At 38.1% G+C, this 27,883-nt stretch overlaps 1 protein-coding gene across 3 annotated transcripts in view; it reads left to right on the top strand.

Annotated features, from left to right (window-relative positions):
• nrd1a (nardilysin a (N-arginine dibasic convertase)) overlaps window positions 1-27,883 on the top strand; it is a 52,074-nt gene that overhangs the window by 7,396 nt on the left and 16,795 nt on the right. For all 3 annotated transcript variants that reach the window (XM_038273675.1, XM_038273659.1, XM_038273666.1), the window contains 9 exons: window positions 2,450-2,603; window positions 10,788-10,861; window positions 11,070-11,165; window positions 11,346-11,468; window positions 14,551-14,608; window positions 19,931-20,004; window positions 20,204-20,273; window positions 20,512-20,589; window positions 23,014-23,134. In XM_038273675.1, coding sequence (XP_038129603.1) covers window positions 2,450-2,603; window positions 10,788-10,861; window positions 11,070-11,165; window positions 11,346-11,468; window positions 14,551-14,608; window positions 19,931-20,004; window positions 20,204-20,273; window positions 20,512-20,589; window positions 23,014-23,134 — 848 coding nt within the window. The remainder of the gene's footprint in view (window positions 1-2,449; window positions 2,604-10,787; window positions 10,862-11,069; window positions 11,166-11,345; window positions 11,469-14,550; window positions 14,609-19,930; window positions 20,005-20,203; window positions 20,274-20,511; window positions 20,590-23,013; window positions 23,135-27,883) is intronic.

Genomic DNA, 27,883 nt, shown 5'->3' with positions numbered 1-27,883 from the left:
GAAACGGATCAGTTAGCATGTTTTCATTTTTGTAATAGGTGGATTTAGGTGTGGACTATGACTCAGTCAGATTTAGCCCTGTGGTTGGTCAGAGAAATATGGATAATTATTAACAATTATAATACTGTGATTTTACATATATCTATTTATTTGAAAAACAATGCCTACTTTGCAGTCTAGTGTGCTGTGAATGAACAGCAGACCCATCAGTGCTGTTTCCAGCCCTGCTGCACAGGGTTCACCTCTTGGTCCAATGTGGGACTCATTGCACGTCACTCTCTGTCCGAATGCCACATAATGCTCTCGTTCCTCAGGGCTCTTGGTGGCCTAGACCAGTAGTTCCAAAATTTTCAGCTTCTGACCCACAATATAATACCAGAGGGGACTCATGACCCAAACTACTGGCTGGGTATACAAAGACTTCCAAAAACTCAATAATTCATAGACGTAACTAAAACTCAAACAGCATCAACAACTAATGTATTTTTTTCTATTTCTAATGTATGCTTTTATCTCTTTAAACATTAATATATTTTACAATTATGATATTTTAGGTTTTATGTTAGACACTTTTTGCCTTTTTTGTGTGTTAATTTTGGAAATACGAAGACAGCCTCTGCACATGGGTGTTTGTGTAACTCCTGCGCCACTGCTGCTCCGTACCATTATCATTACGTGTGCCAAGGAGGTTATGTATTTAGGCAAGTTGGTGAGTTGTCCATCTGTACAGGACAACTTGAAAAGTTTAACGTATTTTAATAAAATTTTTACCAAAGGTGCTCCTCAGTCCAACGAAGAATCCAATTTTCGAAAATGTTGGTACAGATCCACATCACAATGTGGATGCAGGAATATTTAAAGCAATTCTTAAACATAATTTGGCAGACCAAGCAGTTCCCTCCTAAACCAGAGAAGGGGGGCATTGAGTATCGACAGCTTAAGCATCAGACTCATAAAAGTCTTCAGATGCTGTCATCGACCCTGAGTGCGTGCAGGTGTGTGAACACATGAGCTACCGCAGGCAGAGAACCAGCTTTTAAGGCAGGTGTGAGGTGGTCAGGTCCCCAAATGGCCGGTTGGATCGATGCATCGATACAAAGCGATTATTATTTACACCCCTACCCCACACCCTAAACCCCGGGTGCCACACAATGGCATCCCACTGCTCCCCAAGGGGATGGGTTAAATGCAGAGATAAATTTCTCCAACCTGAGATCAATAAAGTTCAATTACATCTGTACAGGCTTTTTACCTTCTAGACCTTGATATCCCACCTCTGCCATCACAATCTCTAAATAACAGCTTATGCTATGGGCCAACTAGATGACCCGATGCTGTAAAGAAGTAGTTGAATGGCACCAGGATCTTAGATATTTAGGCCGAGACTGGAGCATGGCGACATGATTAAAACTCTACTCTGATTTTTTGTTGTTGTACTAAATCCAATAATATTTTTTTTTTCTCACTTTTTTGCTTAAAAAACTAGCTTTATTTTCAGTCCTCCTTTCTGGGAGGTGATCTTAATTTAAAGAGCAACAAAATTCAAGTTGTGGAAAAAGATTTTAAAATAATAATGATTGAAAAAACAAGGAAAATACAACAAACTTGCAGCTGCTGTTATCACATTCTGAGCTTGTTTATCAGTCATGAGGAAACATCTTTGACCAGAAATTGATGAACTGATGTCACTTTGAGCTATGAAAGCCCAAGTAGTGGATTAGTTAAAAGAAAATCCAGATTTTTCAAATATTAGGTCCTCATGACTAATAAAAATTTTATCTACAAAACGCAATAGAATCGAACAAACTCTGTTGCCTTAATGTAACGACCTGGAAAGCGTAGGCCAGATTAATTTAGTTTAGCTTTAGTTAAATGTGTCCCTCTCCTTCTATTAGCAATGATGGACTGAATGTTACACTCAGATTAAGGAAATATAATATAATTTGTATAAGTATTACTAATTTACTACTAATCAAATTATATAGATTGACTAAGGTTTATGACTATAATATCTTGCTCGTTTCTGCAACAGCGGCATATTTTCCATTCTGAAGAAGCTAGTGTTGCTCACTGCCACACATCTTTTGGATTGCATTCTGTTATATGGCTGATATAAGCAGAGATAAGCCAACATTGTTTTTAAGTCATTAGTCATAAAAGACAGCTCATGCTTATTTTTACAGTTTGTCATCCAAACTGTCAACAAATGCTCAAAGCTTTATTTAGCGCTATGCAAAGAGAGACGAAGATATCATTTTCTGAATACGTTGTCAGACTGTCTGTGTTTGGCTCATTGTCCAGGAAAACAAGAGGAACCATAAATAAAATACATATCTTTCTTTCTCAAAGCAGCCAGGATTTTTCATTTATGCCTTTTTACTTATTTATTCAATCGTCGACATGCAGTCACTTTTCTGTTCTTCTCCCATCCGATTTCCTTGTTTTCTAGTGGTGTTCATGGGCAGTGAGAAGTACCCGTCAGAAAACGGCTTTGATGCTTTCCTCAAGAAGCACGGTGGGAGCGACAATGCCTCCACCGACTGCGAGAGGACCATCTTCCAGTTTGACGTCCAGAGAAAAAGCTTCAAAGAAGCTCTTGACAGGTTTGGAAAAGAGAGATTTCCTTTGTTTCTTTGTGTGTTGGTCTTTTTTTGACGTGTCGCCCTTCAGAGGGGAATGTGTTAAGAGGCAATGTTTGACTGACGGATAAACATGAAAGAGAAAGACAAAAAACATAATTGAAAATATCCATTTAGCACTGTAAGAACATGTTTTTATACCCGTTTTATTAAATTTAATTAAACTTTGTATAAAGAGAACATGATTGTTAAAAAGCTAATTATTCCTAGCTTGACTTCAGTGATGTTTTGCAAATTGGATGCAATGCCACCTGTGTCTAGAGGATGAAGATTATTAAATATGTGGCTTTCTTACATGTTAAGGACACATGCAACCTGAACTTTTACAATATCTAGATCTTGAAATAGCATCAGGTCGCAAAAATGTGCAATATGCCCATTTTTAAACTTAAATAAAGACAAATGTGGCCCTAATCCAATTTATTTATTTTTTATTTTTTGCCCTGATCTGACTCGGGTGATAATTTTTCATGGCTGTGTGAACAGGTCAAGTCACAGGAAATCAGATTTTTTTTCACATCAGATCCGGCCACGTTTGTATCTGGTTTTAAATCTGACACAGGCCGGATGTTTTGGAATCGGACTGCGGCCTGAACAGCCAAGGGACCCATGTTGGAATTGGAACGATGATGATGTCATTCAGTACCGACAGCGCAGGGACAACAACAATAATACAAGGACATTTTGGAATTAATTCGTATTTTGGCGGATGCCACAATCCAAAAGAAACTTGAGGGGTCATACCGTAACTTTGATGCTGCACCCACATATTTCTCCTCAGAGATTTCACTGCCACTGCTCCACAGAAAGCCATAATTAATAGCTTGGCTCGCTTTCTCCTCTGTCTCTTTTCCTACATTGTCTGCTGTATCGTCCAGTTACTTCCTCTGATAGACACAAGATTTGGGACAATCATGTGAACAGCCTCAGAAAAAAAATTCGGATCTCACAAAAAAATTGGAATTGAGCATTTAGACCTGCAGTGTGATTTTAGCCTTGGTCCTGATTGTCATTCAGCTGCATATGTACTTTATAAGGGACAAAAAAATGACAAAAAATGAAAATGACTAAATGTTCATATTAAGAAATAAATACACTTATGATTGCATAAATGAGTACATAAATAAATATATAATATATATTAAATTATAATTAAATAGATTAATAAATACATAAGCTCATGAAAAAGACAAATTCTTTGGGGCATTTCTCTTGTATTTTTCTATTTATACATCATCTATTAATACATTTATTTATTTATTCATATGTACTTTATTTATTCGTATATTTATTTATTCCTCATAAATTTATTTGTATTTTTTCTACATTTTCACATTTATTTGTTCTAGATTTCTGTCTCCGTATGCTAATGGGGTTGGTGATTCTAGCATTTGTCTTCAGCACTACTGGTTTACTGGAGAATCACCTGGAAGCACAGGATGAATAATTAAGTATATAAATACACAAAAGGAGAAATTACACACATAAATACTTAAATATAGAAATACAAAAAAAAAACCCCCCAAAAGAATTGGCTTTTTTTATGACCACAATCCATTTGTTTATGCTTTCATACGTTCATATATGTACTTGTATGTATTGTGTAGATTTGAGCAAAGTTAAAAAAACAAAAAAAGGACATGAGATTTATATTAATATGTGCAATATTAAAAGAATTATAGCGTAAGACTAAATTGAATTATTGTTACCTTTGTCAGGACTGTTGCAGCAAACCAAAAAACAGCATTTCTAATGTCCAAACATTTTTATCTATGCAGTTATTGGAAAAACAGCCGTATTTCCATATATCTGAGTATCTGATCTATATCTGAGAATCAGAAAACCATTCAGATTATACCAAATTCTTATTTATTTTATTCAGAAACGTTATTTCACTCTTAAAGTTTTGAGTGGCACCTCATTCTGTGTAATGATCTGAAGCTGTTTGTATCTTGAATTTGACATGCATAATAATTTGACCCCGCCTGTTAGTTAGGGGTGTCCACACTGTTGGTTTAAAAAGTAAATTCCATCATCTGGTGATGGATTGTCCTCTTTCTGCAGGACTATTGCTGCTTCAGTGATTTAAAGAGATGCTTTTCCACCCATCGCCAAAGCAGAGTCCAGAAGCAATTACAGAACAGAGGAATCAGACTAATACAACAATAATGTGATTACTTTGAAATGGCATTGCTTTAAAAGCTAAGGAAAGTCACTCCAGGCTCTTGGAAATACTTAATGGATGGCAAAGGAACTGTGACAAGAGAAGAAGTCGAGAAGAAGTCACCAAGATAAAAAAAAGCCTTTGATATTCAGTAATAAACCAAGTTCCTGTTAAATTGATTCCACATATGTAGAACCCATCCAACTGTTATAGAAATGGGCAACTGTTATAGACCTGATTTGAAGCAGATGTCTGTGTTTACTCATAGCAAAGAAGAGATGATGTCCTACAGCACCAACTTAGTTACTTCAGGAGTGTTTGTTTCCAGTTTACACTGTGTCTGGTTCTTCTGCACTCAGCTGTGAATGGTGCAGCAAATATGTCGCCATTTTCATCAGTGAGAGCTTTTCCATTGCCTGGACAGGGCGTCTGCAGGAAGAGGGCTGTATATATTAACTAAAATGATAAAAAATAAAGCGTAGTCTTTAAATGCACCATATTAAGGAAGATGTGTAGCTTCTCTGCACTCATTGTAGACTGAAAAATATTTGAGATCCCAGCAGTTATAAATAAAAAAGCTGAAACAGGTCATTTAAGTTTTAGTTAATCAAAGTTGGGATGCAACCATCCACTTGTTTTTCCCTTCTTGATCCGATTACGTTACTCAGATTTCAATATTTACAGATCCTGATACAGACTCTGTTTGCTTAGATGCAACTTTAGATTAGTGTCAGAACACATAAAATCGTGTTAACAGGCAAATTTCCTCCTGTAAACAAAACTTTAAAACTGCAATGGTGTGTTTACACCGAGGGCGATTCCAGCACATTTCCAGTGTCATTGGTTTGCTGTTGCTCACTTTACATCTCGAAAATAATTCACATGGCAAATGAGGCCAGTTTTTTTTTTTTGCTTTGCCATGTGATCGTTTAGAAGGAGCTGCTGTCAGCTTCTGTTTGCTTGCTGGTTTCAGCTCATCATGGCTGACTTGGATTTTACTGAGTGACTCACAGTGCTATTTGATCTGGAAAACCAAGAAATGGTGCTGGCATCCCTGGGTATCAGATCCTCCAGAGATGCTCCCAGTTTGAAAAATCTGGATCACAGTTGCTTCCCGCCGTACTATCATCTGGCATTACTACCATTTCATTAAAAACAAAAGAGCTTCTCCTTTGCTGCGGTTCTTCCCCCTACATCACAACCACATCCAATCTCTGTTTGGAGGTGGTGGCCTAGTGGTTAGAGCAGTGCACTTGTGCTCTGAGAAGGTTGCAAGTATCCGGTTCGATCCCCACAGCCTGCACTCTGGCTCACTAATGAAGACCCTTAACTAGGAATGCACGATATAATCGGCACCTTATCGGTATCGGCCTTAAAACTGAATATCGGACATCGGCCACCCCACCGATATTTAACCCGATATTTGATCAGCTGCTGAGTTTCTAAAGTCTAAAAAAAAAAAAAAAATACTACTTCTTCTTCTTCCTCAAAAACTTCTTTTTTACAGACTTAACTTCTAAAGACGAGGGAAAAAAATATTGATACATTAAAATATCACAATATCTTCATAAGCTGATATATTGCCATTTAAAAACACCATATCAATCTCTTTTACTAATGAAATATTGCTATATGTCATCGTTATACTACGAAATCCCCCGAAAATTCACAAAATTTTGCCATATTTTTATATGTTGATATTCCCTTTGATCTCCTCCTCCATTTTAGATGTGATTAATCTATCTCTGTTACAGGGATATGTACCTAAAGCTTTTAAGATTGCTGTAATTAAACCTCTGCTTAAGAAACCGTCTCTTGACCCAGATGACTTGGTCAATTATAGACCTATATCCAATCTTCCTTTCTTATCCAAAATTCTTGAGAAAGTAGTTGCCAAACAAGTTTGCGATCACTTCCACCATAATGAACTTTTTGAAGAGTTTCAGTCTGGCTTTAGAGCTCATCATAGCACTGAAACAGCTCTGGTGAAAGTCACTAATGATATTCTCATGGCCTCAGATAATGGACTTGTATCTGTGCTCGTCCTGTTGGATCTTAGTGCTGCATTTGATACAGTTGACCATAATATTCTTTTAGAAAGACTTGAATATTTTGTTGGAATTAAAGGAACAGCACTAGACTGGTTTAAATCTTATCTATCTGATCGAATTCAGTTTGTTCATGTTAATGATAGATCTTCAACACGCTCAAAGGTTACCTGTGGAGTACCACAGGGATCAGTGCTAGGACCAATTCTCTTTACTTTATACATGCTCCCAATTGGTAGAATTATTAGACAGCATGGGATTAATTTCCACTGTTATGCTGATGATACCCAGCTATATCTGTCTATAAATCCAGATGAAGCTAACCCATTACATAGATTACAGACATGTCTTGAAGACATAAAAACCTGGATGACTCTCAACTTTCTGCTTCTGAATGCAGACAAAACAGAAGTTATAGTCTTTGGACCAGAGTCTCTGAAAAAGAAACTGATTAGCCAGTCACTTCATTTGGATGGGATTAAACTGATTTCAGATAATAAAGTAAAAAATCTTGGTGTTATTTTTGATCAGGACCTGTCATTTAAATCCCATATCAAAGAGGTTTCTAGAATTTCCTTCTTTCATCTGAGGAACATTGCAAAAATTAGAAATATCCTGTCCAGGGGTGATGCTGAGAAACTAGTCCATGCATTTGTTACTTCAAGGCTGGACTATTGTAATTCTTTACTATCAGGAAGTCCACAAACTGTAGTTAAAAGCCTTCAGCTGATCCAAAATGCTGCAGCCAGAGTTCTAATGAAAATAAAAAAGAGAGATCATATCTCTCCTATCCTGGCTTCTCTTCATTGGCTTCCTGTTAAATCAAGAATAGAATTTAAAATCCTCCTTCTCACATATAAAGCCTTAAATGGCCAAGCTCCATCTTATATCAGAGATCTGATTGTTCCTTATGTTCCTAACAGAGCACTTCGCTCTCAATCTGCAGGTTTACTAGTGGTTCCTAGAATTTCTAAAAGTAGAATGGGAGGCAGATCTTTTAGTTATCAGGCTCCTCTCCTGTGGAACCAACTACCAGTTTTAGTCCGTGAGGCAGACACCCTGTCTACTTTTAAGGCTAGGCTTAAAACTTTCATTTTTGATAAAGCTTATAGTTAGGGTGGCTCAGGTTATCCTGAGCTATCTCTATAGTTATGCTGCTATAGGCTTAGACTTTTGGAGGACATAGGGACCCCCATTTCATCATTCTGCTTCATTCTCTCTCTGTTCTCCTATTCTGCAGAATCTGTTAGTTCAATCTCTAACCTTCTGCTCTCTCTGCTTTTCCTCAGAGTAGCTTTGCCTCGTCTGTTCCTGTTTGGCTGTGACGTCATCCTGGAAAAAAAACATCAGCTGTGCTGCTTCTATCAACACCCTTGTTAATAGATGTTGGAGATCGGCCTGTTTTCCAGTGTGGTCCTGTTTCTCTGACCGTGACTGAGTGGATGTGCTCTCTTCGTCCTCTGGCATGGGAGCTGCCTTGGAGCTCGTCTGCCTGGCTGTGTGTTTCCTGGACGGGGCCGCCTTTTACAGCTGCTTTTTGTATCTCTGCTTCTGTCTCCTTGAACCCCAGTCGGCCTCAGCAGATGGCCGCTCACACTGAGCCTGGTTCTGCTGGAGGTTTCTTCCTGTTAAAAGGGAGTTTTTCCTCTCCACTGTCGCTACAAGCATGCTTAGTGTGGGGGATTGTATTTGAGTCAATGAGTCAATGCAATCAACTGGTTTTCCTTAGATAGAAAACTTTGTATCAATTTGACTGTATGATCTGGTTGAACTGTAAAGTGCCTTGAGATGACATGTGTTGTGAATTTGGCGCTATATAAATAAACTGAATTGAATTGAATTGAATTGATATATTGACGCGGTATCGATCTATTTTACTAACAAAATCTCACAAGAATTTGCAAAATATCACGAGAGTTTGTAACAGAACGATGAAATTTCACGAGATTTTGAAAGTAAAATAGATCGATACCGCGTTTTTAAAAATCTATTTGATATCAGCATATGAAAATATATTTGAGTATATTATTTTTCAAAGTGTCGGAAATGGATAACAGAACTGCTATTTTCAATGACTACTTATTTTTGTCCAGCTTTAACATCGGTATCGGTATCGGCTACATGAGTTTTAAAATATCGGCATATCGGATATCGGCCAAAATCCCAACATCCTGCATCCCTACCCTTAACCCCACACTGCTCCCCAGGCGCCGCACAATGGCAACCCACTGCTCCCCAAGGGGATGGGTTAAAAACAGAGGTGAATTTCTCCGATGTGAGACTGAGAATAATAAAGTTCTATTATTATTATTATTATTATTATTATTATTAATTTGTCTAAAAAGGTCAGACTTTCAAATTCCTTTGCATCACTTTACACTTGAATGCACCACTACATACAGTAGGGATAACATGTAAATCAGTCGCTTTGTCGTACATTTACATTCGGTGCGAACGCACCATCAGGTTTCAAATTGACTTTTTATTGAATTAAAACAGATGCAAATGACGACGTTAACCTTTGTGCTGTTAGAGATTTTTAACGTAACCTGAATTCATTATAGTAATAGACTAAATACAATGGGCTCTATGGCTCTATGCTAAAATATCGACTCATTAGTTGGATCGGATATCTGATGAATGACGTCGATCCATCGTTCTAATCCAGTGATTATTAATATCATACACAGCAGTTCAGTTATAGCGAGTTTCACGCAGCTGCTATATTTTCCTGTGTATTACATTTTAAAATATGTTTACAGAGAACTGTACAAGGAAGTGTTATTTCTTTCTTTTTGATACAAATGTGCACTTTACTTGTAGATAAATCCTGATACCCTCACTTACATTTAAGCTACACGATTCATTCCTTTAACAGTGGTTTCGGATCAATAACTGTTATTAGCCAATACTTTCAGCCCATTTATTGGTATCAAATTAATAAAAAAAATTAAATCAGTGCATCTCTAATTAGGACCAATACCGATATTAATATTGGATCAGTTTATCTCTACAGAGAAGTGGATTTCTGTATGCTTTGTGGATGTGATTTATTAAATGGCCGATACGTTCAAAACAATGTTTTTTCTGCATTTTGGTCAACTCGATATATTGATATAAACAATGTTTAGGCCTCCGGAAAACTGTCAAGAAGGCTGAAAAATAGAACCCTTTACAAACTTTTAAATGTTATTATCCTAGGTCCATGAAATATATATGATTATTTATATCTGATTTTGCATCATCCATATCTTGTCTTTAGAGGATGTGCATGCTGCTCATTAGCATCTTTTTACAGTCTTTCTCTACCGACTGTGTTTAAGTAGTTAGAGTCAGAGAAGATTCACTACCTAGTTCTATGCTTTGGCGAGCTAAGGAGGAATGTTGATAACATACTGGTTTAGACCAGAAACGGCTTACAGCTTCCCCTTCCTCTGTGATGTATAAAATAGTGTGCACACTTTCCTTCAATGCTTTTTGCCTCTTAGAGCAGTAGCCTTCAAACGCTTTATGGCTTTGAATAAATTTGCAACGACAAAGATCGATCTTTCCCTGTTGTTTGAGTGGTGGTCTCGCGCTCTTTGATAAATAAAAAATCCACAACAGCGCGAATTGCCTGTGCCCGTAACATCAGTCAGTGACAAACATAACCAGAGACAGCAGAGCATATCGAAATACTGGAAATGTTTTTTAATGTCACTTTAACCATTGATCAATGCAATCATATTGCAGTTTATGTTGATAATGAATTATTACCCAGCCCTTTTTCTCCTAGTATGTCAGTATTTACAGATTTGATGTAACCTGCCCTCATAATGATTTATGGGTGGTGAGAAGCATATATGCATTAACGGACATATTTCATTAGATGTCAACATGTTTTATTGTTTGTATGTCTTCCTAATATAAAGTCTTTGTGGTGTTTCTTGTTCTTAGGTGGGCACAGTTCTTTATCTGCCCCCTGATGATCCGAGACGCCATCGACAGGGAGGTGGAGGCCGTTGACAGCGGTGTGTGTCACTGCTTTGTTCCCATAAATTGTGAACATCTGTTCTGATGATAAACTGCTCCTCATCCATTTGAGGTTATATATGTCGCAGTTGCACACGTAGCTGTTTTACACTCCATTCATTGTTTTTTTTTTTTTTTTTTTTTTTTTTTTTTTTTTTTTAAATCCCTTGTCTATTTCTCCTTTTGTTTTTCTTTTTTTCCTGTCAGAGTACCAGCTGGCTAAGCCGTCCGACTCCCACAGGAAGGAGATGCTTTTCGGCAGTCTAGCTAAACCTGGACACCCTATGGGCAAGTTCTGCTGGGGTAAGTTTGGAAAAACCACCACTGGGACACTTAATACACACTGGGCCTCCTTGGAGAACCTACAGCAATAACAAACAGGTGTGGCGAGTAAAGAGCCAAGTTTCTAGCTTATATCACTGCATTGCATCTTTGCTGTTCCAAAACTATACTTAATTGCTCTTTAACTCGTCATAAATCTAGGTAATGCGGAAACGTTGAAGCAGGAGCCGAAGAAGAAGAAGATCAATGTGTACAAGCGGCTGCGTGCCTTCTGGAAGAAGCACTACTCTGCCCACTACATGACTCTGGCTGTTCAGTCAAAAGGTCAGAGAAATCCATCCCATTTATCATTCATAAAGAACCGTTTAGATTGTAGAAATGAACTTCATCCTTGAACTTATTTCACACAGTGAAAGAAACTGATTCTTTGAAAAGGCAACCTGCAGGTTCATAAATTAATCTGGCATTTGCAGAAATAAGGTTCCTCTTCATCCATGTGCAACCAGGTGGACATAATTGCTGTCAGATAAAAATTATCCAACTGATTTTCAGGGTTTGGAAAGAAAATGTCAAGCAAGTAATTAACTAGTTTATTTCAGTAAAATATTGACATGTGTTGAAATGATTTTTTGTGCTCTGAACTATCATCCTCATTAAACCAGTGAGTTAACCGTCCTCTGTATGAATATGACTCTTTGCGAATCTGACGCAGTGGAAGGTGAAACCAAGATGTTACAAATGCTCCAATTAGAGGAGCAGGTGATAGAAAATCAAGCATCAGAAAACAAAAAACATGGTAATAAAATTAGGTTAAAGCGGTGTGACAGACACAGGATGAGTTTTTCTTTTCTTCTGTTTGCTGCACTGCCAAATGTTTATCTTCTAGCTTGATAGTTAGTGTTTTAGTAGTTTTTAGAATGGTTTTATTAATTTTAACGATGTGCAGCAGCAATACACTTAAAACGTAATTATGATTTTTTTTTTTATATTGCAGTACTGTGTGCCACCAACAGCTATAACCATACCAGGAGAAATTGTATTTAGCATGTGAAGAAGCTCCAAACTCTTTTTAATATAAATCTGGCTGATTTTGAGACCAGAGCTTTTTAAAAAAATGTCATCTGGGGACTGGAATTTGTAAATTGCGCTCCTAATATCTGATACTTTTAAGACTATCCTGAGTTTTGAACCATATCGCTAAAAGGTCATGCTAACAGCATCACTCTGTAGTCTATCTGGTGTTACCAATACTTGAAGGTTCAAAGTTGAGGCTGCATGAGAGAGCAGAACACTTTCAGCAGGTGACTGAATGGAGTCCTGCAATGCTGCCCAGTTTTGGGCTTTAAGCTTTTGTCTGTAATAGAAAATGCTGTATTAGGCAGAGTTGGCAGCATCTAAAAAATCTTAATTAAACATCAGGTCTTAATTTAAACAAAACTGTTAACAAATAAAACAAAACATTAACAATGAAAAGCAACTAGAAGCTGCAGGAACAGATGCGCTTCACGTGATCTCAAGGTATAGCTGCTAAATTAATTAGTTAACTGGTATCGGCTCATCCTGATTCTATGTTCAGAGCACACGTAATGGAAGCAGTAAAAGCAGCTGGTTTACACGCAAAGTCAATGGAATCGCAACAAAAAGTCCTGCTGTGCGTCTAGAGCAGCAGGGGCAGTGCATCAGCTTCTGAGCATCTGAGATGCTTGATTTCTAGAGTAGGAAAAATTTTACTTTTGCTGCTCAAAAGCGCTGAATCAACCAATCCGAGAAGCTGATCTGGGAGCTAGCAGAGAGGCAGATACAGCACTGTTGGTGCACTGAAACTGTTTAATAAGGCTTAAATTAACTTAAAATGTTAAAACCTGCTGGCAAAATATGTTTGCTTTTATTATTCTGGTGTGTGCAGTTTGGATTACGAACATGAAAACCACTGTCGGGTCCTTCCAGCCGCGTCAAACAGTAGCTGAAAAACCCCAAGAGGAAACCGGGCCATAGGCTGCTGTTGCTGGGGATTTAAGTGACAGAATGCCGCGGGTGTACGGGGGTTTCGTGCTTGTCCGACAGCGAAATTATATTTGAACATAGAATCGGAATCTTTATGAACTGACTAGACTAGGGATGCACAATATAATCAGCCCCCTCTCGGTATCGGCCTGTATTGGCCTTAAAACTGAGTATCGGATATCGGCCACCCCACCGATATTTAACCCGATATTTGATCAGCTTCTGAGTTTCTAAAGTCTAAAAAAAAAAAATACTACTTCTTCTTCTTCCTTAAAAACTTTTTTACAGACTTAAAAACTTCTATCGTCATATACTGATATATTGCCATTTAAAAACACCATATCAATCTCTTTTACTAATGAAATATTGCTATAAGTCATCGTTATGCTACGAAATCCCCCGAAAATTCAAGAAATTTTGCCATATTTTTATGTATTGATATATTGACGCGATGTCTATCTATTTTACTAACAAAATCTCACAAGAATTTGCAAAATATCACGAGAGTTTGTAACAGAACGATGAAATTTCACGAGATTTTGAAAGTAAAATAGATCGATGCCGCGCTTTTAAAATTCAATTTGATTTCAGTATATGAAAATATATTTGAGTATATTATTTTTCAAAGTGTCAGAAATGGATAACAAAACTGCTATTTTTAATGACTACTTATTTTTGTCCAGCTTTAACATCTGTATCGATATCGGTTATCGGCTACATGAGTTTTAAAATATCGGCATATCGGATATCGGCCAAAATCCCAATATCGTGCATCCCTAGACTAGGCAGATGATGTTTGGAGCTGGACTTCCTCATTTAAAACATATTAAAACTACTTTTTACCCCCATATCACAGCAAATATAGCAAAGCCGCTCCCTGCCATTGATCACAGGAGCAGCAGAAACATCAGACGCACCTGGACACACTTTACTGGATGCGTTTCAGGAGCATCAAGGATGCACTTAAGGGGTGTCTGACCTTAATGTGTACAAGCATGCTTGCATTCATTGTGCTGCTTCAATCGCGTTAGCTGTGAATGTGGCATGATACATGAGAAAAATGCAAATATACATCTGAAATATCAGCCACCCAATGTAGCTATCTAGCACATTTTTTAATATTCCTTATAATCTCACATAAATAAATGTTTTAATGTTTTATTATGCTTTTATATGTTTGCATTTTTATCTTTAGTATTAGGTTTTTATTCCTGTATGTTATCACAAGCTTGTCAAAAATACATTTTATATTTGAGCATCCTTATAATGCTACCATATATGAAAAAGTAGAAGAAATGAGTTATCAGTACTGTGTTTAGCTTAAATCCCCAGAATTAAGTCAAAATGATTGAAATGTACTCGTTCTGAAATATATGCCCCCTTCACTCTGTGGGTCTCTTAGAGAAGCTGGACACTCTAGAGGAGTGGGTGAGAGAGATCTTCAGCAAGGTGCCGAACAAGTGAGTATTGGAGAAGAGACTCTCGGCTGCTGTGAAGAGGTGCTGTCGCTCCCTAGATTGACTCTTAACATCCTTCTCATAAATGTGAATGTCAAATTGTCCTCTGTCACTTTCTCTGCACTCTTTGATTAATACATTGATCTTTATTTTCCTAATTATCCTGAAATGGATCCATTTATGTTAGCTAAGTGTGTTCTTTTAGAACTCCGGCTCCCTTTGCTTTTTAAGTCAGTGGCTCCCCTTTTTCAGGGATCCAACGCAGGCATCTTTGTAACATGAAAGCCTCATAACCTTTATGTTTTAAAGGCTTTCATTCCAACTAAATGATGACAGGATGCTGCATTTGGCTAATGATATTTTTCCAGCTCTGCTTGGGGAAAAAAAAAAATTCCTTTCATGTTATTTGAACTCATCTGGCAGAACTAAACTCATTTTCATCAGGCTTGAATTCATGAAAACATTTCCGAGTTATGCTTTTAAAATAGAAAAAAAATCCCTGACATTGGTTCTGTCAAGAAGCTTTAAGATTTAGCACCCAGCATTTTCTGAAACAGTAAAGCTAAGTTGTTGGTGTCCCTTTTGTTTTTGTTTTTTATAATCCTGGGTGAAGATGTGTGAAAATTGTTAAACTAAAATTGTTTGTTGTTTAGAAAGCATAAGAAGAAATAATTGTTTGGAGAAAATCTTTAACGTTGTGGCCATTGATCACAGATCAACAGTCTATTACCGTATTTTCACGACTATAAGGCGCACTTAAACGTCTTTTTTTTCCCTCAAAATGTGCGGTGCGCCCTATGGTGCGGTGCGCCTTATGTGTGTTGTAACTGCGACTTTTGAGACCACCTCATTGAGGAGATGATGAAAGAGTGGCTGAATGTAAGGAGACCAGGTGTTTTTTTTCCACTCATCACCATCGCTGTTAATATGTAACTCCATGCGTGCCCATCTCACAGCTGATGTGAAAAACATGGGGAAACAAATTAACGCTGTGCTCGCTGTTCAACCGCTCGACATCGGTGTGAACCGGACCCAGCAGATGCAGCAGAAGCAGCGAGTTTACATGCAAAGTCAATGGTTGACGCGCGTATAGGCACAGCAAAAGGTCCCACAGCGCGTTTTGTGCAGCAGGTGCAGCACGTCGGGAGCGTTTAAGCATCTGACGCACCGCCAACGCGCTGCTGCTGCTCGAGATGGAAAAATTTAAGTTTTGCTGCTGGACGCGCCGCATCAACCAATCAGAGAAGCTGATCTGGGAGCTGACAGCGAGACAGACACAGCGCTCTGATGACATTAACGCAAATGAAAAAGGCTGGATGGATGAGGAGATGATGAAAGGCAGGTGTATGTGAGGAGACCAGGTGCTTTTTTCCACGCATCACCATCGCTGCGTGCCCATCTCACAGCCGATGTGAAAAAAAAAGGTGAATCAAATGAACGCTGTGCTCGCCGTTATCCCGGGGGTCTGACAAAGGAATTTCAACCGCTCGACATCGGTGTGAAGCGGCCGTTCAAAGTAAGGCTGCGAGCGGCGTGGGAGCGATGGATGACAGACGGAGACCACAGTTTCAGGATAAGTGGAAGGCAGCGCCGGGCAAGTTACGCCACCGTTTGCGGATGGATTGTTGATGCTTGGACTAACGTGTCTGCTGGCTCTATTGTTCAAGCTTTCGCAAAAGCCGGCATTATTTCTGAGGAGCCGCGCTGCACGGAAAGTGACTCTGACAGCGAAGAAGGGGAAACTGGCATGTCTGATTTAGCGCAGCTGTTTAATTCAGAAACAGAGGATGATGACTTTGATGGGTTTGATTAATACTTTGTAATAAATACATGAATAAAGCACAATCATACTCAGTTTTGCTCCCGCTGTATTTTTCTCCCTGAAAACTTAATTCAACAGCAGCCTCTGGGCGGGTCTCCTCCTCTTCACCGCGGTGGCTGGCAGGTGTTTTTTCATATAAATAATCTAAATCTTGCAGCTATATTTGCTGTGATCAGTGGGAATAAAGTAGTTTTAATATGTTTTTAAGTGAGAGAGGCCACCTGAAAACTTAATTGCAGTCAGTTCATCCAGATTATCTATTTCTGTCGGAGGCGCTCAGACCCCCACATACCAGCGGTGCACCGACAGCAGAAATCCCTTCAACAGCAGCCTCACCGCGGTGGCTGGCAGGTATTTTTCATCTAAATAATTTAAACTGCAGGCACCAGGATACCGGCAATAAAAGCGAACATATTCCGTCGCCAGGTTTCAGGATTTTAAGTTAATTTAGGAGTGATCACAGCGCTGTGTCATCTGCGATGTGTCTGTCTCAGGGCCAGCTCGCAGGTTTGATTAATACTTTGTAATAAATACATGAATAAAGCACAGTCATACTCAGTTTTGGGCCCGCTGTATTTTTAAAATACGCAGTAGAGCTATTTAAAGGTAGTAGAGGACATGTACCTGTATATAAAAAATGCGCCCTATAGTCCGGTGCGCCTTATGTGTGTGTTAAATACAGAAATGGGACACATAACTGAGAGTGCGCCTTTTAGTACGGTGCGCCTTATGGTCGTGAAAATACGGTACAAATCAATTTGTTCAACCTGTTTCTGCGTTGAATGTTGCAGATTAGGATCATTGTTTTACTTGATTATTTTCCTTTTAAAATAAACTGTAGTTCAGAGGTAAATGCCTGTAAACTGAAAAAGTTTTATTTGAAACCAGTTTAATCTCTTTGTTTTCCAATTCTCATCCACTGGTTTTCTAGCTCGCTACTCCTAATGATTTCTGTTGCCTGATGCCAAACCTACCTGAAAGCACACAAGTCCAGTTAAAGCCAAAAAAGAGTTAAGGAAGTTTTTTTGTTTTGTTTTTTTAACCATTGACTCCAGAACACTTGTTTGCCGTTGAGATCAGGTCTTTTTAATACAGGTTTGGTGAGACCAAGGCCAGATCCCAAATCCCTAAACACTAAAGCACTAACCCTCATGTTCCCGTGGAGGGTACACCACATTAAGGGCCGTCCCAAATCATGTAGCGGGTAGGATGTTCAGCTCTTAAATAGCGAGTCTGCCTCAGTGCATGCTTGCTGGAATTTAACAGCGAGTGTAACTAGTGCAGGAGGAAGCATGTGCATTTAATGTAAGTTCTGCTGGTTTGCTGCATCTTTGTCACGCTGATAATAAGAAAAAAAACGCATCATTAATTCTAAAAGGGAAGGTCCTCTTTAAATTGTTTTTAACTGATTTTTTTTTTTCAAAAAGGGGCAAATGTTTGATTGCAAATCGACCTGTGCATCAGAATTACAGCCACGCACATGTTGCCATAGCATTGACTGCTTTCCGTTGAAGAAAAACAGGAAGTCCCATTGTTGTTTATACCCCCTACCTTCAATCAAGGCGCCTTCCACAGCTATGAGTGGGACTTTGGGAGTGACCCTCAATAGTTAAGGGTTCGTGCTTAGGGGGCAGTTTGTGATTGGACCCTAGACATCTCTTTGCTGCAGTGACTGGGTTCTTGGAAGACACAGGCCCGCAGCATCACAGAACTTTTCTCATACTTTACCCTGGGAATTATGTATTTTTTAACATATTTGCCAATATTAATATTATATAACAATCAGAATGCGGATATTGCTTCTCTGCTACAGATAAGCGCCCACAGTCCTGAGCTGGATCAATATCTCCGTCACATGACCGAACAAAGCCTACATGACCAATCCCCTCCACACCCTCTCCTAAAACGAAAACAGTATCTAGAAGGAAATTCACGTTGATTTTCTTTTTATATGTGCCCAGTTTTACTCATCAAACCACTGCTGATATATTTAAATAGGACCAACATAGATCATTACGGATGTGAAGTCTTACAAATTGTCCATCCCTACTTTAATTTAATAACACAAAACTCACTAGGGGTCTCATTTATAAAGCATGCGTACACATAAAAGGTGGCCTAAAACTTGCATACACCAACTTTCACTAAAAGGTTGCGAATATGCAGTCCCTCAGGCCAACTCTAAACCTGTAGATATATTTTGATATAAAAATATATTTTGGAGACGGGGGAGATTGGTAAAAAAAAAAAAAGGATAGAGTCAGAGATGTGGGAACTAAAGTCAGATTGCATCATAATTTCTCTCAGATATTTCATGTAACTTCGTATTAAACTGTAATTCAACTTTACTAGGTCCGAACCCACAGTGTGAAACATGCTGCCCTGTGACACAAATTTTTAAAAAGGTTCATAAACCTGTTTAAATTAAAATGAAAGTAAACAATTCCTCAGAACCACATTCATCTCCCCTGTTCATCAACAGGGCAAGTCGTACCACAGATCAATATATATCGATGTAACAAGGTGTGAGGAATTCACAGGGATTGCTGTAAACATTGAAGTACTGCCAAAGCATGATGGAAGCTTTGATATGCTAGATACTCTGATTCAGCAATGTTTGATGATCGGTTATCAGTTCATCAGATTCCATAGAGAATTGTTCATAAAATGATTTGCTGAACTGGGTCCAGTATTGAAGAGTCTGACTCACACCATACCTGTTCATCAGGAGGAGGTCAGCGCACATAACTCTGTAGAAAAAAGGAAATGATGGGTGTTCAGTTCTAAACACAAAAGAGTAAACAATTTCTGGTACATTTAGAGTTCAAAATATATCCATGATTGAAATATCCAAATAATTTTATTTGTTTAATATGAGTGTAAAATAGACAAAGTTCATGAGATCCATAATAATCCACAAAACATTAGGAAACATCTAATTAAAGGACGATTTAGTTGAAACGTCACCATTTCTACCATTTGTTTTCTTATATAGATGGGCACTGCTTCCCCAGGCTCTGGTATTTTATTTTCACCCCACAGGCTTTATGTCATAAACAACAATTAATCAACTCTTTTTTTGTTGTTATTTAACCTCCTTTACTTCCTGTTTATTGGGCATGATGGCTAAAGAAATGCAGTTACTCATCCAGCCTAGTTCTCTGTCAAGTCGTATTTGTACTTTGGGAAATGTCAAGGATTACTAATTGAATTTCCTAGAAATTCAAATTAACTAGAAACGTATGAGTCAGTGATGGTACCATCTGTGATTTAAAAAAACCAAAAACAAAAATGTTCTCACTGAATAAATGTATGTTAAGGATAGCTGCATTTCTTTTCATATTTGTTCCTTTATATTATCCCACTGCAATCAAATAATTCGTAAACTTAAAAAAAAATTTTTTTATGTCTTTATCAGCAGTTTTAATAGGTGACGCCAGAAGTGCATAAGTATGAATGTGGGTTAACTAACTTGTATATCTTTACACGTTTTGTTCCTACAGTGGTCTTCCTAAGCCCGATTTCTCTGCTTTGTTGGATCCCTTTGACACCCCAGCCTTCTGCAAGCTTTACAGAGGTACTGATCCACTTGGCTGCCGACGCCTGCACACATCTGGCGTGTTCCAGCTCAGCCCATAAATAAGTCTCGACGACTTGCGAGATTGTAAAAACAGGTTGATGGTCGACTTAATGATGGCGTGTGAACATATGCGAACTGACGAGGCGTTAACCCGCTCAGTCTTTCAGTGTCTGCTGTGCTCTCTCTCCCTTTGCAGTTGTTCCTGTTAGGAAGGTGCATGCTGTGAACATCACCTGGGCTCTTCCCCCTCAGGAGAAACACTATAGGTGAGCCGTAGTTTATGACTGACAAAGCTTTCACCTCTTTTTAGAGGAATTGCATCAAACCTGTATCTTGTTTTTCTTTTTTTTTTTCCCCACATTATGCCGTCTGCCTGAAGCGGGGTGTCTCTTCATGTAAACATAGATTTAAACCAAACCAAACATGCCATTGTATTGCCCTGTCTGTAGATAGATTGCATCATTTTCTTCTCTTTCTCATTTTTATTTTCTTTTCTACTTTCAGGGTGAAGCCTCTTCACTACATCTCATGGCTGGTTGGCCATGAGGGCACAGGAAGCATACTCTCTCTGCTGAGGAAGAAGTGAGTGTTATTGCTTTTGGTCTGTTTGTTTTTGTGCTTAGAGGGCACTCCAGATCGCAATTAAAACCTCCTCAATTTGCAGGGTGTATGCAATCCTTTTCTCGCTCCGAGTAAGCTCCCAGCGTTTGAGCCTGATCTTCAGTTGTATAGACGCTGCCGCTGCCACCACACTCAGCAGTGTGATTCATACATTTTCATCCTTGGATGTGGCTGCACGAGAGCATGTCAGCCTCTCATTGCTAAGTGGAAGAGTGATTTGCCAAACCTGGTGAAGTCCCACAATGCTGAGAGCCCTTCCAATATTCCCCTTACCATCTGCGCCACTTGGAGAGCTCCTTGATAAAATATTCCTGTTTAGTCTGTGCGCGCAGTTCACTTGTTGATAAATGGTGGCAGTGAATTTTGGAGCGTACTCGCTCTCAGCTTCTTGTCAGAGCAAGCCACTGACGCAGAAGAGTGGCTGTGCAGAATTTAATGAAAAGCCAAGGGCGAGGTTGGAAATTGGGCAGATGTTGTCCCCTTTAGTAGAAGTGGGGAAACGGAGGTACATCTCTCTAATTTAGGATGATAAAGAATATTTATTTAAGCATTTGGCTTAAAAAGTGAAACTATTATTAAGTCTAGATTCATTATACAGTTTCTATATACAGAACTCAAATATGTATTTCTGATCGTTTTAATGACAACTGAATGTGTGGAAAATGAGATCTAGTCTGGCCTCCTCTTGTATTAGTTCCTGCATCAACTACACCAGCTCATGACAAAGCTCCCAAAATAATTACAAAATATGGGAAGCTTCATACTGAACATCAGCAAAGTGGATTCTGGACCTCCTCACTTATTCCCCAGATGCTTGGACCTTGATTATCTCAAGAAACATTTATTTTCATCTGAAATTAGTAGTTTAGACCAATGACTGGCCGTCGAACAACTGTTCTCATTAATCCATCTAAGATGTGTCTAATGGCAGCTTAGCATAAGGAACCAGGCTCCTGTAGCCCATATCCTGAAAATGATACACATATAGGCCCCGCCCAGATGAAGCCATTGGGCGTGTACCTCTTAGTCCGATAGGGGAACCCATCCAGACAAAGCAGCCGTGAACCACACTGCTGTCCAGTAGCATGGTGTAAGTATTACAACTAGGATTGAAGCAATTAAACTGATTAATTGATTATTGAAATAATTCTCAACTAATTTTGGTAATCAATTAATTGTTACATAAATATAGAGACTGTAAAATATGTCTTTAGCTGATAGAGCGAGCCACTTAGAGGAGTAATTATATAAAAACTGCAAAATATGACCTATCCAGAACTCCTCAAGTGGTAAAATTTTAGTTTCAGCTGGTTATATTTTGTAAAAAGCCTTCTTTAAGAAACCTTTGGCTATCTGAATATTAATCGATTAATCAAAAAAATAATCAACAGATTAATTGATTTCCAAAAAGATCATTAGTTGCAGCCCTAATTACAAACCTTTAAGTGCTCCTAAGTCTTAAGGCGGCTTCATCTTTTGTGAGGATAGGCCTGTCAAGATAACAAGTTTTACCACACAACAAATTGTCTCAGAATTGATTGGATCCAAAGCGATGGACAGCATCACTTTTTAGCTGGACTATTCTTCTTTTAAACCAGTTTCATCTCTTAATTTTCCAAATCCCGTCTAGTCTTTTTTTTGCTCACTATTCCTCAGTCACGAGGCACTTGTGCTTACTGTAACTCGCTATGCTAAAGGAACGATCAGGGGAGGGGTGAGTGAAGAGGGATACACTGGAGTGAAAGCTTTTGTCATCCAGACTCTTTGGCAGAAGGAGGGGGAGACACAAGGACAACAAACAGGCGTGCAAACATAAATTATTGAGCTCATTTAAATTCATCAAGTGATTAAATTTTGTCATGTGATTAGTTGATTTATTGTGACAGGCTGATGTGAAGATACCTTATTTGGCTCCGTGTAGCCTCAGTGGCTTTGCCACACATCCTTGCTACACTGCTATCTTTATTACTTCTACTCTTCCTTTTTATCATACTTTTCACCTTCCACTCAACCTTCTATTGATTGTGGCTGAGTGAACACTCTGCTGGAGGACAGCGGTCTTCTTAGAGTTGTTTAGGTCATAATGTGCACATAACATTTTTCGCATTGAACAACAAAGTTTTTATTTTGGGGTTGATGTACCTAATTTTACTGCTTATAAAAGCCTTTCCACCATGAAGGATGAATAACATGACACATCATCTGCCTAATTCTTCAGGTGTTTATTTATTTTATTTTTCCTGGATCCCTCTTGCAGGATAGCAGCCAGAAAATGTGAAGAGTTATTTCTGTCACCTAACACCACTCACACATTTCAGCACTTAGTTTGATTACTGTCAGGAGTTCTGTGTAAACGTGTGACTGACAGTCGGTGTCTTTCTGTAGGTGTTGGGCGCTGGCTTTGTTCGGGGGAAACAGTGAGACCGGCTTCGACCAAAACACCACCTATTCCATCTTCTCCATCTCCATCACACTCACTGATGAGGGCTTCCAAAACTTCTACGAGGTAAAGAACAGAGCCTTTTTAGCTCTTTTTTTTTTTTTTTTTTATCTAGAATAGAAAATTTGCAGCCTTGTCTTAATGGTTTTAAGCTGCCTCTTCAGTTTCTTGCTTTTGTTGTCAGATCCTCGATTTTGTTTCTATGACAGCGATTAGACGTTCATATTGGAGCCAGTAAGCGATGGGAATCATGACCCTGCTGGCTTGTTTCTCTTGTTTCCACAGGTATTCTTAAGGAAGCTGTGTGCATTATCAGTTGCTATGCCAACCAACTTGTTAACCTCAGTCACAATGGATGATTGTTTGGAAGGGTTGCTGTTTGCCTTCCTTTCTTACCTAATTGAAAAAAATATAAGGCCGCCAACCTGCATCAATAACTGCTGTGAGGAACTTTAGGCAACCTTGGAAACATTATTTTCTTACTTTGGACGAGAAACACTTCATTATTCAGGATATAGTCTTAAGGAAATTGGTCATGTGTAAAAAGGAAACTTCTGTTAATTGTGTAGTTTTAAAATCTTCCTCTCTGAGGACGTTTTCACATCTGCAATCCCTGAATTGTTATTTTTTCAAGTGGCAAGATTTGAGCGTCTTAAAACATGTGCAGACATGTTTGCACGAGCAAAGCAGATCTTCAAAGAAAGGACAAAGTGACCTGCGTTTGCAAATAAGCAGAGAAAATGAGCAAACATTTTTTATATGTGTGTGCCTTCACCAACGTGAAGATCATATTCTAATGACCAAGTTGTGCAAATTCATAGGTGGAGGTTATGAAAGTGGACACAGCTTCGAAATTTCAAACTCTCGCAGCGTTTGTGGAAACGATTACACCAAAATGAAAGAAAAAATGACTGAACTTAAAATATTTTTGCATAAAATAGACTATTAAAAGAAGCTACAAAAGGGGTGAAAGTCAATTCGATATAATTATTACCTCCCTCTCCATGGCTTAGAGTCTCATCTCTACAGCCAAACCGATTTGTGCAACAATCATTGTCGCTCCCATGCAACATGCATACTTTTTGCACATGCAAAACATTGTCTTTGCATTTTAGCAGCACCTTTTCAAATATAGTGTTCCAATAATGACATTGGAGGTGAGATTATGGCCTGTATTTCTCTATATTCACGTTAAACGTGATGTCTCTGGATAAAATCCAGTCTATATGCTGTATAAAATCAGCTACTCTGTGAAGGTTTAATTAGTTTATTAAGTAAAATCAGCAAACTAACAAATTGTAGGGGATTTTAAAGCAAAAGGAAAGACACCACAGCTCAGGTAGGAGAATATGTTGAAAGGCCTTTGTTCAGCTCCACGTGTGACCTTAATGTAAATGCAGCATGAAGAAGGCCATTGTCCCTAGAAAAAAAAAAGTCTTATATAGCTTGCAATAAATTGAGCTGTGGAGAAATGTGAATAAAGCTGCTAAGATGGAATTTGAGTAGAAGTTTCAGGTCTTTATGTAAAACTTGTTGTAAAGCTGAAGGCCAATTCTGCACGTTTATAGAGACTTAATCGCCAAAGTGTCCCATGGTGAGGATAGCGATGGGAATGCTTTTCTTTCACAAAGAAAAGCCAGGAAAGATGTAAAAGATCAGGTGAATATTACATTGAGAAGATAATTAGCTAAAAAACTGGAAAACCTGCTTAGAGGCTGCAAAAGACAAAAGGAGTGGATGTTCAGCTTACAGCAGTACATAAACTTTTAAGTGTACTGGCCCATAAAATCAAGAAGATTTTTTTTAAGGTATACTGTATACAATTCATGTTTACAGATGTTTGTAAAGTATCTGGATTTCATACAAACTGGTTGAAAAAGAAGAATAGGAAAATAATATAGTCTACATTTGCCTAGCTGATGAGACACACCCCTAAAAACCTGGAGCTTGTAGTAAAAAAAGATTTTACAATAAAATTAAATGATGGCTTCTGAATCCAAGTGCACAGCAACCTTTTCAGTTTAATATATGTAAAAAAAAAAAAAGAATAAACATGTTCAATACAGTTCATCACTTTCCTTCCACTACACAATAATGTACCAGCTTGACTTGAGCTGTCATGTAAATTAGTAATACAATACTTTATATTGTATCTAAAAGTCTTTATGGAGTGTAATTTATTTAGCAAGGGCCTCTGTGATTGTTTATCTTGATAATAGAAAGACTGGTATTTTTTGACTTGTTTTTTTTTGTTTTGAAAAAAGACTAGTATACTCAGAGCATTTTCATTAGGAGGAAAATGTCACTGTGGTGCTGCAGCAGCAGTATGTGTGTCTAACACACTGTGTCTGCCGAGCTTCTCGTCCTGTACGTCATACAGCATATGAGCTCTAAATGAAACAGATGTTTGCAACAAAAGAACTCACCGCAGCACAGAAAAGTCCTTCCAGCTCTCAGCTTCAAGGCCAGTTAATGTCCATAACATCTTGGTAGTCGTTCTAATTTTATAGTTTAGTCCAGACATAAAAAACACTGAATATTAGCAGTGTTATCATCATACAGACAGAAAATTATAACATTTTGATTAGAAGTTGACAGCAGTGCATTCTTTAGCTAAGCTTTGCTGGGAATGTTCCATCCTGCTCAAACTTTAATGTCCACTTTGCACCTGATTATGAAGGTCTTCATGCATTCAGGCCATTCAAAACCTGTTGGATCATAACATGAGGAAAAATATGAAATATAAAGTTAGCAAGATCCTACTTATAGTGTTTCTGCCACTTACATGGTTTGTAACTGTTACCCTCTTTTTTATGCTATTGCTCAGTATAACTACCTGTGCAAAACGTTTCTTTGAAGTCTGCAGGAATGTGTTATTGGAGGTTTCTGTACCTCTATCATCAATTTCAGTCCTACTTTTGATGGCTGGATTATGAGCAAAATGAGAGAAAAGCACCTCAGGGAATTGGGCTGGAAATGGTTCTGTTCAGAGACCTCAGTAAATTATACTATAAACCACTGTTTCTCTTTTTTCCTGCATCGACATGTATTTTGATTTAAACTGCAGCTAAAAAATGTTAACTTCTCTCCTGGTGCCTTTTATAAGGTCAAAAAGTTCTCCAACCCCTTAACCTGGATGGTTGTGTATGTAGGAGCTGACATGCATCAGGAGGAGCTATCCTGTTGTCTTTCCTTTGCTGGTGTCTTCTCTACAGATGCCAATGCTATTGAAAGGAGCTTGTCTTTGCTTGGATGATTGGGGACAAAAATTGTATAATGAGTTTCAGCGAGGAAGTACTCCTGAAACGTGATCTGTGCAGTCAGTTCATCAGGATCATGCTCCTACTTTTCGTATTTTGTTTTCTTCTTAGAGCGGCAGACCTCTGCAAAGCTGCCAGGCTGCCAGAGATTTCCTGCTGCCCTTCATAGCATCTGAGATTAAATACAGAAAATCAGTATATGTTTGTGGTAAATATTTTTATAGATATGAAGATGTTTTTCAACACCAAGTTTTGACATTTTAAGTCAATGTAGGTATTATATTTTCTATGTTTCATGAGAGTTTAGTAACAAAATATAGTGGAGTTATCATAGCACACTCTCTTTTGCTTGAAAAATGGAAACCTAGTAGTTGGAGTGTTCTCCTTTATTTATTTATTTGTTTATATATATATATATATATATATATATATATATATATATATATATATATATATATATATATATATATATATATATATATGTATATATATATATATGTGTATATGTATATATATATATATATATATATATATGTGTATATGTATATATATATATATATATATGTATGTATATATATGTATGTATATATATATATATATATATATACACCGGTGTGTGTGTGTGTATATATATATATATATAAAATTCTTAAAATAAGATAATTAGATGATATGGACTCGAAATAAGACGATGTAATTGATTGTTTTTCTTATTTAAAATGTACATTTTCGTGTTTCATTAACAAAGTGCCTCCCTTACCACCTCATTTCTGGAAAAAATGCAAAAATTTTAAAAAGAAACAACTTATTTAGATTTCAGTAGTTTTGCAAGGCAACATTCTATCCAGCACGTATGATTACTTCTAACATTCCACACACGGCAGGATTATCTGTCTTATTACTGGGACCAAAAGCCCCTGATAATGCTTGAAAAGGTTCAGTCTAGGCAACTGGACATAAAATTTAATAAGACATTTCATCCAAGGGCCTGCTTCAGTTCTAACCAGTGGTGGGGAGCACTGAGATTAATATACTGTAGGTCTAACAAAGGGTTATGTGGGGACAAAAGATGGCTTTGATCCCTCCCACTGGATTGGCCAAAAGGGACCCTTGGGGGCGGTTATTGGTGGTAGGGGGGGGTTCTGATGGGCCGTTGACTTCCTCATCAGAGTGGTTTCGGTAACATTGTAGAGTGAGTCAGGTGAGTGCGGGTGGAAGGTGAATCATCTGGTATTGTTCCTAAAAGTACTTTGTAAGTACGTGAAAGGTTATGTCTAAGACCAATTCCTTTGTTGAGAGAGGACTTTTCCAGACAACTGCAATAATCCAAGTCAATTACTGTGTAGTCTTTCCTCAGCTCTCCACTGTGCAGATATTTTTATATCTTAAGGACATATATTCCAGGACATTACAACTTTTTTATGCTCTTTTGTACTATATACACTCTTTTTATATTGTCTGTTGTATTTTTATCTTTAATGGCATCTTGCTTTAACTCTATATAAGCTATATAAGCTACTGGAACAACAATATCCCTGAAGGAGTAATCCCCAGG

Source organism: Cyprinodon tularosa, unplaced genomic scaffold, assembly GCF_016077235.1.
Source record: "Cyprinodon tularosa strain WSP-4 unplaced genomic scaffold, ASM1607723v1 ctg120, whole genome shotgun sequence".
NCBI classification, from domain to species: Eukaryota; Metazoa; Chordata; class Actinopteri; order Cyprinodontiformes; family Cyprinodontidae; genus Cyprinodon; species Cyprinodon tularosa.
This window is presented reverse-complemented; position numbering and strand designations above follow the sequence as displayed.